The following is a 13,996-nucleotide window of genomic DNA, read 5'->3' as shown; positions in this document are numbered from 1 at the left end:
GCTGTTTTTCTTTTTAAAAAATTTACTATTTAATTTTTATAATATGAAAAATTAATTAATTACCCATGTGTAAAGTCTCAAATTTCGACTCCAAATGCCAATCAAAGCTAATAGTAGATCATTTCTTCTCTAAAGATAGTAGCCCATGATCCAAAAAATTACATTAGATGAGATCCATTCACTTTCTAGATCAGAAAAATAAGTAGAAAATAAAGGAAGGAACATGCATGAAAAGGAGGCAGAAAGAGTTGAGGATAAAAGTATAAAGGAATTCCTTATATAAAGAGAATGCCTATACCTAAACTAATGTATTCTTAATTAAGTCATGTGCTATGATCTGCTTAAAGATAAAGGAAAACATTATTTTTTATTATAGAAAATCTGTAGTTGGGGTATGCGGTTCTAGTTTGAATTTCGATTTCAGTTCTCGATTTTTACAGTCGGTCCCAATTCTCAAAAGCAAATTTATGCAATCTTTCTTAAAAAGTCATACTTAAAATTAATTATTAATACAAATATATTATATATATAATATACATTTAAATTATTTACATAATTTAAATTTATATATATATTTATATATACAAAATTAACCAAATAATAATATAAGTATATCCTTTAATATACATTTTAATTACCTTTTGATTATATAATATTTAATTATAGAATAGATAAGTTACTAATGATTAAATATATCATAAATATTATAATTAAGAATAATAAAATAATTTGATCTTTTATAATTAAAGTTATTAAAAAAAGATAATAAATAAAAAATTAAAATAATATATATCCATAATTATAATATATATACACATATAAATACAAATATTATAATATAATTATATTTATAGTATATAATATATTAAAAAATTATAGGAAAACATGCGTATAAAATTGATTAGTGTGAGGTCCGAAATTTATAAGAGAGTGACACGGGGAATTGGTTTTGGTTTTGAAGAGTGGTTAAGTAAATGGTCTGAGGAAGCATATGATGGTGGTAACAGAAATGAATATATTTTCTGGTTATATTACAGTTGGAGTTTGCAGATGGAATTAAGAGATTGGAGAAGAAAAAGTGAATCTCTCGATAATGGAAAGGATATATACTTTTAGCTGTACTAAATACAGCTGCGGCATATTTTTTTAAAGTAAAGAGATGTTCTCTTAACAGATTTTTTTTCAAAAGATTCATTAACAGTGGATGGATTAAATGAAATTGACTGAGACTATACCATCCTTCACGCACATTATATCAAGCATGTCATTGCATGCACATTTAAGATTTCATACAGATATCATGAATCGAAGGCTTGAAGCTAAAAAGTTGAGACTGGAAGAGCTTAACAGGTCCGTAGCAAGGCTTTAGACTCTTATAGATCGTGTACTTCATCCACCGTCGACTTGATCGAGCCAACTAGTTCTCCTTCTCCTTACTATAATTAATAGAGGTTATGGCAAGAGTGTACGGATGTCTTGATTTTGACGGACGTATCTTTTATATGTTATAAAAAATCATTCCTCAGTTTGATTCGGGATCCCATGAACTGTTCACTAACCCAACAACCCTACTCCATAATGCTCTACCGCTTACTCTGCCCATCAAAATTGCTGCAAATTTCACATATATGATTTGTGATAGTGTAGATGTGAGAGCATAACTAAGTTTCTTCAACACTTAGAATCTCGTATTCTATGGCAAAGGCAGCGTGATGCATAATGTGATGAGGATACATTCAACTAATATATGAAAGAGTATATGCACAAAAAAGCCTAAAGTAGCCTAGCAGAACTTTTATCTTAATTGGCACCACGACCAAGAGCTAGCTGCAACATTCAGCTTTTGCTCATTTCAGAAAACAAACCACACATATTCTTTAATCCAAACATAGTGATCTTACAAAACCCATATTTCTTTTTCCATGTCCGAAAAATTTCAGTCATCATCCTCATCTTCCTCGTCCTCCTGCATATGAAAAAGCCAAGTTATATGAGGATTAAATGAATTATCATTAATTATAGAAATACAGCAGAAACTGAATTGAAGAGGAGAAAAGAATCGTGTTTTGCATTTAGCTTTAACTATACATATATAAATGCATTAAGATAACCTCTAGCTCTATCTCTTAAACAAATGAAATACAAAGTTAGCTTTACATAATCTGGACATTTGAACCTAAAAAAAGATAAAATCTATCTCTTAACCGGTTGCGGAAAATTGTTAGCTCTAAAGTACTCCTTTGCTCTGAAGGATTGCTTAGCATTATGCTCGGGTTTGTCACATATCCGGTATTGAATTGAAGAAGACCCTTGATAGAGCATATTTTAGTCCATATTTTCATGATCTTATTAATGTTTATTTGCACCTATTCTACCTAATTTTGTGGTTTTAATCATATTTTGCAAGTATTAGGTGTGAAGAAACAATTTGGAGAAAATGCTCTTAAAAGTGCCAAAGAATGCCAAAAAACAGCCACTTTCGGAAGCACCTTCGGAAGCACTTTCGGAAGCCAAAAGTCACCCACCTTCGGAAGCACTTTCGGAAGCACTTTCGGAAGCCGAAAGTCACCCACTTTCGGGGGCACTTTCGGCGGCCTAAAGTCAAGTCCAGAGACGAAAGTCCACTACCTTCGGCCGCCGAAATTCAACTTTCGGCCGCCGAACCTCCAAGAAATCCAGCCTCCGAAACTCATTTTAGGCAGCCGAAAATCACCTTCAATGCACTCTTTCCTTGTTCAAGAAGCCATATCCCAAGTTGCCATATTTGAGGAGCCAAATAAGGGAAATATCTTGAGATCCAAATCTTCAATATTCACATTCAATTATTGGATTTCAAGATCCCCCTTATTAAGGAAAGAAAATCCAAAGATCACATGCTTCCTACTTAGTGCCATGCACATTCAAAATTCAAAAGGAGTCTTTACCTTCCTTAATAGTGCATGGGCAGCCTCCTAACTATTTAGGCAACATCTTGAAGACCTAGGGCAGCAAGTAAGAAGACCAAAGTGCCCCCACTTGCCTCCAACTCGTTTTTGCCTTCACCTATGCACAAAGAAGCCTCATAACTCACCAAGGGCACTTTGGACAGCCTCTAAAAGTCTCCTGGACTTCCATGAAACCCTAGGCAGCCTCTCAAGACATATTTAAAGGCTTCAAGAAGACAAGAAGACAGATTTGGTTCCACCTCTTCTCCAAGGAAATTCGGCAAGGCCTCTAAGGCTCTCTCCCACTTTAGTTCTTCATCTTTTGCTTTCTTTTCTTTTATTTTCTGTTTGGTTCAGCCATGAGTGGCTGAAACCTTCTTTCTAGTTGAAGTTTGGTTGAAACTAAGGTTGTTTAAAGGGTTGTGAGATCTGAACAGAAACTTTTGTCTTTGATTTTATTCAATATTCATGCAATTGTGCTTAATTATAAAGATTGCTTTGTTGTTTTGATCAAATTGGCCACTTGATTCTTGATTGCAAAGTTAATTGATTGTTGATTAGGATATTTGTTAGTCCGTAATTGCTGGAAATATTCTGATCTAAGAACACTTGGTGTAAAAACCAAGAAATTGCATGATCTAACATCATCTCATACGTTTGAGTAGTTAGGGTTTGGATCTTTCTTGTTCTTCATGCAATTGGCAATTGTTTTGATGCCTATGGCCCAAGGACGTTCCTTGGCAATTTGTTGATTAGTAATTGGTTAGAGGACGTTCCCTAATCAATTTGTTCATAAGGAAAGACATGGTGGTGAGAAGCGTCTTCCACCCCCATAACCAACCTATTGAATCAATCAAGGTAACCATGTTTCAATGATCAACCCAAACAACCAAAGTGGATCCATATCTTCGACTAGACCTTTCTCTTATTGATTTCCTCTTTTAATTACTTGCTGTTTTAATTGCTTTCATTAGTTGTTAATCAAATCATCTCAAAACCCCCCTTTTTACTTTCCTTGCACTTTACTTTTGTTCTATTTGCAATCACTTGCTTTCACTTGTGCTTTCAATTGGTTTTATTGGTCTTGATTGAAATAAACAAATAGGTAATCGATTCTCTGTGGATACGATCCTTCACCACTGTCTACAGTTGTAAATTGTAGGTAACCAAAGAAGGTTATTTTTGGCCGGCTTCGACAACCGCTCCTGTCAAAAAATTGGCGCCGTTGCCGGGGAATTGATCTTACTTGTTTATTTTTCTTTCATGACCAGATCTGAATCATGGATGAGGTAAGTACATCTGATTTTGATTCTCGAATTTCAAGACTAACCTCTCTTGTGGATAGCTATGTCATAGGTCGAGCTCAACGCTTTCAGCCACCAAGACCATGTGGGATCTATTCATATGTAGGCCACCCAACTGATCAATGTCCTACACGTTATGAGTATGACCAGCCTAGACATACATTTGGAAGATACTATGAACAGCCAAGGCATGATCCATACTATAACACATACAGCCCATATTGGGGAGACCAACCGAACTATGGCTACGATGAGGCTAACAACTACCAAGATTATCAAGGATATCAAGCCCAACCAGCACCACCAATGGACACTGATACTAATAATGAGGTTATGAAGACCTTGCAAATGATGCAACAACAAATGGGTCAAATGGCCATCTCATTGAATGCACTCATGTTAAGAAGAGAGCAAGAACTTCAAGATGTGGAGGATGATGAGGAAAGTTGGCAAGTACAAGAACAAGCTGCTGAAGAGACACAACCAGAATACTGTTTGTCCAAACAAACGGATCAAACAGAACTCGTTGATAATTCAAATATCATTGATTGTTTGAGAAAAGATAATTTTGATATAAAAGATGATATTCTAACCAATGATTCATGCAGCATCCAGCAGATTGAGGTTGTGCAGACAGAAGACACTCGGCCGCCGAACATGGACAACTTTCGGCCGCCGAACCCTACTGCCCTTCAAACACCAGATTCTGTTGCACCACCTCAGGAACACATTGAGCAAGACGTCCTTCGGCCGCCGAACATCTTTCGGCCGCCGAAGCCAAGCGATCTTCAGACGCCGAATCCATCACCGCAATCCACTCCGCAAACTGAAGACCTTCGGCCGCCGAACTCAGACACTTTTCGGCCGCCGAAACTTGTTCCACAGATTCCAACGCATATCAGTCTTCCACCTCAGTTAGGTCCTATGCAAAAGGAGGATACTGAACCCAATTATACCATTCATCCAACGCAAACAGCCAATACTCACAAGGAACAAATGGTGTTCCAAGCACCTAAACCAAAGGAGCATGCAGATCAATGCCTTCCCAAACCTCCGGATAAGGTAGAGTTTGTTTTGCCAGATCTTAGTACTAAATTGCAACTACACATGGAGAAACATGAATTGGAGTTCAAGGTGCTTCCCAATCATCTCAAAAATGCAAATATAAAAGCTAGAGGCACACCTCATCTAAAAGAGGAGAAGCTCATCATGTTACTTCATGAGTACATGGAGAAAGTAGGATGGTTCATGACCAAATCGAAAGGAGCGCTACACTTTTTGCTCAATGCAATTGGGACTCTTTTCCCTTCTCCAATTACTTGAGCCTTGATCAAGAGGATCGCGCCATGCACACCACACCCAGGGGAGTACTCAGTTTCCTTTGTTCTTTTATGTTTCTTATACATTGAGGACAATGCATGATTTAAGTGTGGGGGTGCATATCTGAATTTTTACTTTTAAGTTTATTTTTGCTTTAGTCTTTAGTTTGCTTGCATTAGGCAAAAATTTTTCATTTTTGTTATTTTTATGCTTTCAATAAAACACACACAACCACAACCTTCTTCTTCTTTTTGTTTTGCTCTACTCAAACTGATGAACATGTTGGATGAGTCTTTCTTTCCATAACCCCATTGATGTGATAACTCTTTAAACTTATGTTGAATCACCTGCAGTGAGTTATATTCATGTTTGAGAATTGCCCTTTGAATTGAATCTTTGAGTTTGCCATGGTGAAAAATATATTGATGACCCTCAATTGATTGAGAAAAATTGAAATTGTGTGAATGAACTTAACATGACTTGCTTTAGCGATTGGTGTTGATTTGCCCAAATCATTGAGAGAAAGAAAATTCAGCAAAGGCAAGACCTCAAAAGCACAAATTGAAAATTGTTCCAATGGTCAAAAGACTATGAACAAGGCAAGTAGCCACTTGGATAGGTGACCAACTGAAAAACTAAACCTTCATATCAAAAATAGGTTGGTGGCCTTTCCAAGCAAAATCTAAAGTGCAAAAGCCTGAATAAAGTACTTCAAGGTAAGGGCAAGTCAATCCAACAGCTAGAAAAAGTCTTAACAAATTAATGTGCATGTCTCTCTTGAGGAAAACAAATCCTAGCCATGGTAAGCAAAGGGAAACAAGGAAAAGAGGTAAGTAATCTTCATACATATATTCTTCACTGCAATGATTCAAAATAGGGGTCTAGAGTATGAGCTTAAGTGGTAATAAGGATCTAGAGGAAGAAAACTTATTTCAACTATGTTTGTTTGCTTGAGGACAAGCAAAAGCTTAAGTGTGGGGGTATTTGATAGAGCATATTTTAGTCCATATTTTCATGATCTTATTAATGTTTATTTGCACCTATTCTACCTAATTTTGTGGTTTTAATCATATTTTGCAAGTATTAGGTGTGAAGAAACAATTTGGAGAAAATGCTCTTAAAAGTGCCAAAGAATGCCAAAAAACAGCCACTTTCGGAAGCACCTTCGGAAGCACTTTCGGAAGCCAAAAGTCACCCACCTTCGGAAGCACTTTCGGAAGCACTTTCGGAAGCCGAAAGTCACCCACTTTCGGGGGCACTTTCGGCGGCCTAAAGTCAAGTCCAGAGACGAAAGTCCACTACCTTCGGCCGCCGAAATTCAACTTTCGGCCGCCGAACCTCCAAGAAATCCAGCCTCCGAAACTCATTTTAGGCAGCCGAAAATCACCTTCAATGCACTCTTTCCTTGTTCAAGAAGCCATATCCCAAGTTGCCATATTTGAGGAGCCAAATAAGGGAAATATCTTGAGATCCAAATCTTCAATATTCACATTCAATTATTGGATTTCAAGATCCCCCTTATTAAGGAAAGAAAATCCAAAGATCACATGCTTCCTACTTAGTGCCATGCACATTCAAAATTCAAAAGGAGTCTTTACCTTCCTTAATAGTGCATGGGCAGCCTCCTAACTATTTAGGCAACATCTTGAAGACCTAGGGCAGCAAGTAAGAAGACCAAAGTGCCCCCACTTGCCTCCAACTCGTTTTTGCCTTCACCTATGCACAAAGAAGCCTCATAACTCACCAAGGGCACTTTGGACAGCCTCTAAAAGTCTCCTGGACTTCCATGAAACCCTAGGCAGCCTCTCAAGACATATTTAAAGGCTTCAAGAAGACAAGAAGACAGATTTGGTTCCACCTCTTCTCCAAGGAAATTCGGCAAGGCCTCTAAGGCTCTCTCCCACTTTAGTTCTTCATCTTTTGCTTTCTTTTCTTTTATTTTCTGTTTGGTTCAGCCATGAGTGGCTGAAACCTTCTTTCTAGTTGAAGTTTGGTTGAAACTAAGGTTGTTTAAAGGGTTGTGAGATCTGAACAGAAACTTTTGTCTTTGATTTTATTCAATATTCATGCAATTGTGCTTAATTATAAAGATTGCTTTGTTGTTTTGATCAAATTGGCCACTTGATTCTTGATTGCAAAGTTAATTGATTGTTGATTAGGATATTTGTTAGTCCGTAATTGCTGGAAATATTCTGATCTAAGAACACTTGGTGTAAAAACCAAGAAATTGCATGATCTAACATCATCTCATACGTTTGAGTAGTTAGGGTTTGGATCTTTCTTGTTCTTCATGCAATTGGCAATTGTTTTGATGCCTATGGCCCAAGGACGTTCCTTGGCAATTTGTTGATTAGTAATTGGTTAGAGGACGTTCCCTAATCAATTTGTTCATAAGGAAAGACATGGTGGTGAGAAGCGTCTTCCACCCCCATAACCAACCTATTGAATCAATCAAGGTAACCATGTTTCAATGATCAACCCAAACAACCAAAGTGGATCCATATCTTCGACTAGACCTTTCTCTTATTGATTTCCTCTTTTAATTACTTGCTGTTTTAATTGCTTTCATTAGTTGTTAATCAAATCATCTCAAAACCCCCCTTTTTACTTTCCTTGCACTTTACTTTTGTTCTATTTGCAATCACTTGCTTTCACTTGTGCTTTCAATTGGTTTTATTGGTCTTGATTGAAATAAACAAATAGGTAATCGATTCTCTGTGGATACGATCCTTCACCACTGTCTACAGTTGTAAATTGTAGGTAACCAAAGAAGGTTATTTTTGGCCGGCTTCGACAACCGCTCCTGTCAACCCTCTCTTGGGTGAATAAGAGGCCTAACTTGTTTTGATATTACGCTGGTTAGCCGTGACACTATATCGCTGAAAGCAGACCCTGTGGTAGTGTGGCGATAATTGTTCCCTTTCCGAACCTGGTTTGGAGTTATTGGGGTAGGATCACAGAAGGATCAATTTTCCGAAGATACATCTCATGATCCAAGAGTTTGTCTTGGAGCTTTTCAAAAGTGATCATCATATCACGAACACCAACAGCTCCAGCTATGTCATGAAACTCAAAACCAACACCATTTAGGACGTGAATAACTAAATCAACCTCCGAAATTGGACTGCCACAAGGGCAAGGTCATCGGCAACTGTTGTGACAAACTGAAGATAATCAGAAACAGGTTTATTCTCCCTTCTCCCTTCGTGCAGGAGATAGTTTTTCCTGAAGAGATAGAACTCTCTTGGCAGACTTGTTTGCAATAGAACTGGTCGCTGAAGCAACTATATGCCAACACCAAGTGATCTTGACAATACCAAAATTCATAATCAAGATTGTCTACCTCATTTCCATCTGTCTGAACCTTATCAGAAGGAGACACCAAAGTACGAGTGACATAACCAATAAGATTATACCCACGAAAAACCGGAACAATCTAAGCTCTACACATAAGATAATTATGACGTGTGAGCTACAAAGGAAGTTGAGAAGCATTAATAGAGATGAGAACTCCCCTAGAACAGTGCGGAACGTTTGAAGAGGGTGTGGCCATAGTAGTTGAAAGAAGAGGAAAAAGAACGAAAATTTTCAAACTTGGATCGAGAAAGCACAACATTATGCTTATAGCTCTCATGCCATATAGAAATAGAATTGAAGAGGAGAAAAGAATCGTGTTTTGCATTTAGATAAATATATAGGTACATTAAAATAACCTCTCTCTTAAACAAATGAAATACAAAATTAGCTTTACATCATCTGGACATTTGAATTAAAGATAAGATAAAATCTATCCCTTAACCGGTTGCTTAACAGTAATAACTGACAAGCAGCAACAATCAAAATAACAGTGTTGTGGAACTAGCTGAACAAAGTTCAGAGCTCATGAGACACTTCATGGAATAAATTGGAATAATTTAATAAAATTAACTATTCCGCATGGAAAATTAAGCAAGTATAGTGGGACCTTGTACTGATGAAACCTTTACTCTCCATTTGGAATCAAGAATTTCGCAAAAATTCAATTTAATTGGTTTTTTTTCTATTTTTTTAATTTGGAATGAAGGAATTCAATTATTTTTAACTTAAAAGAAAATTCATTTTGAATGAAGTTAAAATATTGTATGATTTTGCAAGAATCAATTTGAATTCTTTTCTTGCAAAATGAATCATGCAATGGGTTAAAAAAACTGCCAGAGTCCAATAGTAAGAACCAAGACCATCTATTATAGCTGTTGAATCCCACATCGATTGTGAAAAGGGGTAATGTGCCCCTTATATGGGCCATAGGCAATCCTCCTCCTTGAGCTAGCTTTTGGGGTGAGTTAGGCCTCCCCATCCGATGTTGGGCGCCCCATAAATGTGCCACGCACCAGTAAGAATTCTGGGCGTGAGGGGGTGTGTTGAATCCCACATCGATTGTGGCAAGGGGTAATGTGCCCCTTATATGGGCCATAGGCAATCCTCCTCCTTGAACTAGCTTTTGGGGTGAGTTAGGCCTAGCCCAAATTTAACATGGTATCAGAGCCTCACATCCGATGTTGGGCGCCCCATAAATGTGCCACGCACCAGTAAGAATTCTGGACATGAGGGGGTGTGTTGAATCCCACATCGATTGTGGCAAGGGGTAATGTGCCCCTTATATGGACCATAGGCAATCCTCCTCCTTGAGCTAGCTTTTGGGGTAAATTCCATGCCTAACTTGCCCAACTGAGAATAGGCTCAGAGGGTAGATGCAGAAATTCGGGATTTTTTTCCTACATCCTATTTTCCTTCCTAGCCATCAATTTCATTTCAAAAGTTTGAGGAAAAACAAGTCGGATGATTAACCTCATATAGGAAGTCAGGGGTTCAAATCCCAGCAACCAAATATATCAGTTTAAGGATTTCTGATATAACAAAAAAAGCGATATAACAAAAAAAAAAGTGCCATGGTCCAATAATATACCCTGACCAATTAGTCACTAGATTAAGACAACACATTACTATTTTTTGTCTAAGACATGGATTAAAAAAAAATTGTAGAACTGTTGACAGGACTTGAAGCAAAGTTACTTGCTATCCTAAAATATAAGAGTTAAGACTTCTTCAGTTTTGACCGTGTTAAAGAATGAAATGTGCACATTTAGATGATGGATAGTTCAATCCAATAAAAAACAACATGAAAACCGTATAATTTAGATTTCAAACACTGGAAATGCAAGACATCAATGGGTGACAAAAAGTATTACCTCTGCACTCTCCTCATCATCATTGCTCACTACAGATTTGGATTTCTCAGATTCTCCATCAGCATCATCATCGTCTGAACTTTCCTGATCAAAAAGTGTAGTATTAACAAGATAAAATAATAAAAGGGGTTCAAAAGAAAATAATTTGGCATTTTATTCTCATGAAATTAGCAATCTATAAAAAATTTACCTGTTTCTTGTTGTAGGATGTCATAAGCTTTTCATATTCTGATTTCCTTTTGGCTGATTTGGCTTCATAAGGAGCTTTCTCCTGGCATATCCAAGCACAAGAGAAATTTAATGAGTGAGGCACTTCTAAAGCAAGCAAGTCAGCCATGGATAGAGAATCAAGTATTTTGGCTGCAGTGCAACCATTCAGGACACTGTCCTCTAGGCACACTATAGCATTGGCTTGGCGATGTTAAGAAAGTCCTAAATTCACCAAACATTTGTTTGGTGCATATAATGCAAGATCTCTGAACGTTTAAAAGCAGCATCCATAGGATTTTCCAATATTAAAGTATCCAATTTCAGTAGAAGGCAGCACAACTCCTTGTGCTTAAGAAATCCATTCAAATCAAATTCAAGTTGGTGAAAAAGAAGGTGTTTAGTACTTACTGCATCAGATAGAGATTTCCACTTCTCTCCTCCAGCTTTCGCAACCTTCAAGCACATGGTCAAGTAGCCAAAATGATCGATTTAAGCCCAAAACAACTTACTACTAACAAACAATACACGAATTGTATGTTTGGTTCATTAATTGATCTTAATGAAAAGAATTTTTAGTTCTTTGTTCCATAGAAATTTTTAGTTGATTACATTTCATTACGTTCAATTAATCATACAAAACATGTACAAAGTTCGTTAGCAGCTTACAGCTGAGACGGCCTTCACGTTGGGGTGCTCTTGTTTGTAAGTGTTTCTAAACTCTTCTCTACATGTATCAAAATCACATTATCATCAGTAAACTTCAATGCAGAAAACTAGACCATAAAATTAAGGTAAGACTTACAGAAAGACGAAAAAGGCACTTGGAGGCCTCTTTGGCCTGTTAGGATCATTCTTCCTAACTTTATCATTGTTTGCCTTCTTTTTGCTACTCTTAATAGCCTTTGGAGCAGCCTTTCGCTTTCCAACTTTCCTGAAATATATAATGAAGGCCAGATATGAATATCACAAACCAAACAAACTCAGCATATAAATACATGAATTGGGTCCAAATCCTGACAATCCCTCACCCTTTTAATAACTTCCAAATCACCAAAAAGAAAAAAGCAATTACCTATCCTCTACAGGCTTTAATGCTTCCTTTTTGTCCTTTCTGGATTCTCCCTTTCCTTTGGCAATTTTCATGGCTAGAAGCCTAGAACCAGTGTTCCAAACATAACATGATATGATCAAATAAAAATGAGCTCAGACTTTGCTATGGCAAAAAATCAAACAACAACTAAGCATGCCTCGATCTAAAACTAATGAGTTTCGCCATTAATCTTTGTAAGAACTAATTCTTCATCAGTATTAAGAAATTATAAATACAAAGGGGAAAAAAATCAAACAAGTGGAGTATATAAGAAAATGAATCATATGACAATCAAACTACAGTAAACCGAAATCAGAAATTGCATGAGCAAGCTTGGTTGAAAGGATCAGTTACCTCTTCAGAGGAAGAGCTTTGAGAGAAGAGGCAGAAACAGAAACGGAGCACAGCAAAGTAAAAGCAAAGCAGAGATGGAGAAGGAGAGATGCCGAGAAGATATTTGAAGTGGGGACAGAAAAGGAAACGTGGCAAGCGTTTAGGACATGGTGAGGGTCGAAAAAATTGATTTGTCAGGGAATGATGGAGTTACTAGGTGAGTATCTAAGCTTCCTCACTTTATGGATTTGATTGGTTACTGTGATGCCCACACGTCACAGGTCTTGTGTCCTACAAGGGACAATGTTTCAAAGAAAAAAAATACTAACATTCATCGGTTCATTTTGATTTAAATTAAAAAATTAAAAAATTAAAAAATAAAAATTAATATATAAATACAATATTAAACCAAATTAAATTAGATAAGGAATTATATTAAACTCTAGTTTCATGGATTAAAAATTAAAAAAAAATAAATTTACCTCCAAATTATATAATATAATAAAAAATATCAAATTTTATCAATCTTTTGATTAAAACATACTTTAATAATAATTTAAAATTAAATTTTAATGAAAAATATAATTTAATACTTTTAATCTCGTTTTATAGTTTAAGTGTAAATTTAACTTTTAATTATAATTTAAATTATAGCATATATTATACTGAATAAATATATTTTTTTAAAATTTTAAAAATAAATCTAATTAATCAGAATAAGAAAAGGAGAAAATTAAATTTCTGAAATAAACAATTTAATTTTTTTTTTTAATTTAGACCAAATCTACTTAATATACATAAAATGGACATGCATTAAAAATATTCAATTCATAACGAAAATATAAAATTTACAGTTTATTTCTAAGAATATAAAAGATGAAAAAAAATTAATTGATATATTAAAAAAATTAATATAAATAAATAAGTAATTAAATTTATTGACCAATTAAAAAGTACGTGGGTATATATATATATATATATATATATATGCAAAGTCATAATATTAATTATAAAAATGCGAACATAACTTCCAAATAACGACTAAACTCCATCCATTTCAAAAAAAAAAAAAAAAAAACTCCATCTTAAGTATTTTTAATATTTTTGTAATTAATATTAATTAAATTTAGTTTAAATTTATTTTTAATAAGTTTTATGAATTTTAACCGATAATTACAACAATAAATCTGAAAAAAACTATAAACATAACATTCATATTAGGTTTCGTTTATTTTAAAAAAATATTTTTTTAAATTTTTTAATATTTAAAATACTCAAAAAATTTAGTTAATAATTTTTTTAATAAAAAAATCATTTTAAAGAAAATAAATTTCTCTTCTTAGAAATAAAAAGGCATTTTACATATTTTAAGAATTTTATTGTGATTTTTATATATAAATTAATTAATAAATTTTATTTTTTAAATTAAAATTAAATAATAAAAAATAAATTATTTTATTAAAAATATTTTTCATAAAAATTATTTTTTTAAAAATAAATGATCGCTAAATCGAATAGAAATTATACTAATTAGCTCAAATTTAGCATAAAATAAATTGAAGTAAATCATTTTTTTTATCTAGTCAT

At 34.9% G+C, this 13,996-nt stretch overlaps 1 protein-coding gene across 1 annotated transcript; it reads right to left on the bottom strand.

Moving 5' to 3' along the window:
- Positions 1-1,710: 1,710 nt before the first annotated feature.
- LOC110618401 (high mobility group B protein 1) lies at positions 1,711-12,589 on the bottom strand. The gene is made up of 8 exons (XM_021761527.2): positions 12,431-12,589; positions 12,059-12,139; positions 11,789-11,917; positions 11,653-11,710; positions 11,395-11,439; positions 10,967-11,047; positions 10,777-10,860; positions 1,711-1,966 (listed from the first exon to the last, which is right to left on the bottom strand). Exons 2-8 carry the CDS (start codon positions 12,127-12,129, stop codon positions 1,937-1,939), a joined length of 498 nt encoding a protein of 165 aa, XP_021617219.1. The 5' UTR covers positions 12,130-12,139; positions 12,431-12,589; the 3' UTR covers positions 1,711-1,936.
- Between the last annotated feature and the right edge of the window lie 1,407 nt (positions 12,590-13,996).

The sequence above is a fragment of the Manihot esculenta genome, chromosome 7 (genome assembly GCF_001659605.2).
Source record: "Manihot esculenta cultivar AM560-2 chromosome 7, M.esculenta_v8, whole genome shotgun sequence".
NCBI lineage: Eukaryota > Viridiplantae > Streptophyta > Magnoliopsida > Malpighiales > Euphorbiaceae > Manihot > Manihot esculenta.
The sequence above is the reverse complement of the archived record's forward strand: the minus strand, read 5'-3'. Positions and strand labels throughout refer to the sequence as shown.

Bases quoted from the DNA above. Each gene is read 5' to 3' on its own strand.
- LOC110618401 (XM_021761527.2), bottom strand. From the start codon at position 12,129: ATGAAAATTGCCAAAGGAAAGGGAGAATCCAGAAAGGACAAAAAGGAA. The intron at 11,918-12,058 runs GTAATTGCTTTT...TATATATTTCAG, and splicing joins TTAAAGCCTGTAGAGGATAG to GAAAGTTGGAAAGCGAAAGG. The intron at 11,440-11,652 runs GTAAGCTGCTAA...ATGTGCTTGAAG, and splicing joins ACGTGAAGGCCGTCTCAGCT to GTTGCGAAAGCTGGAGGAGA.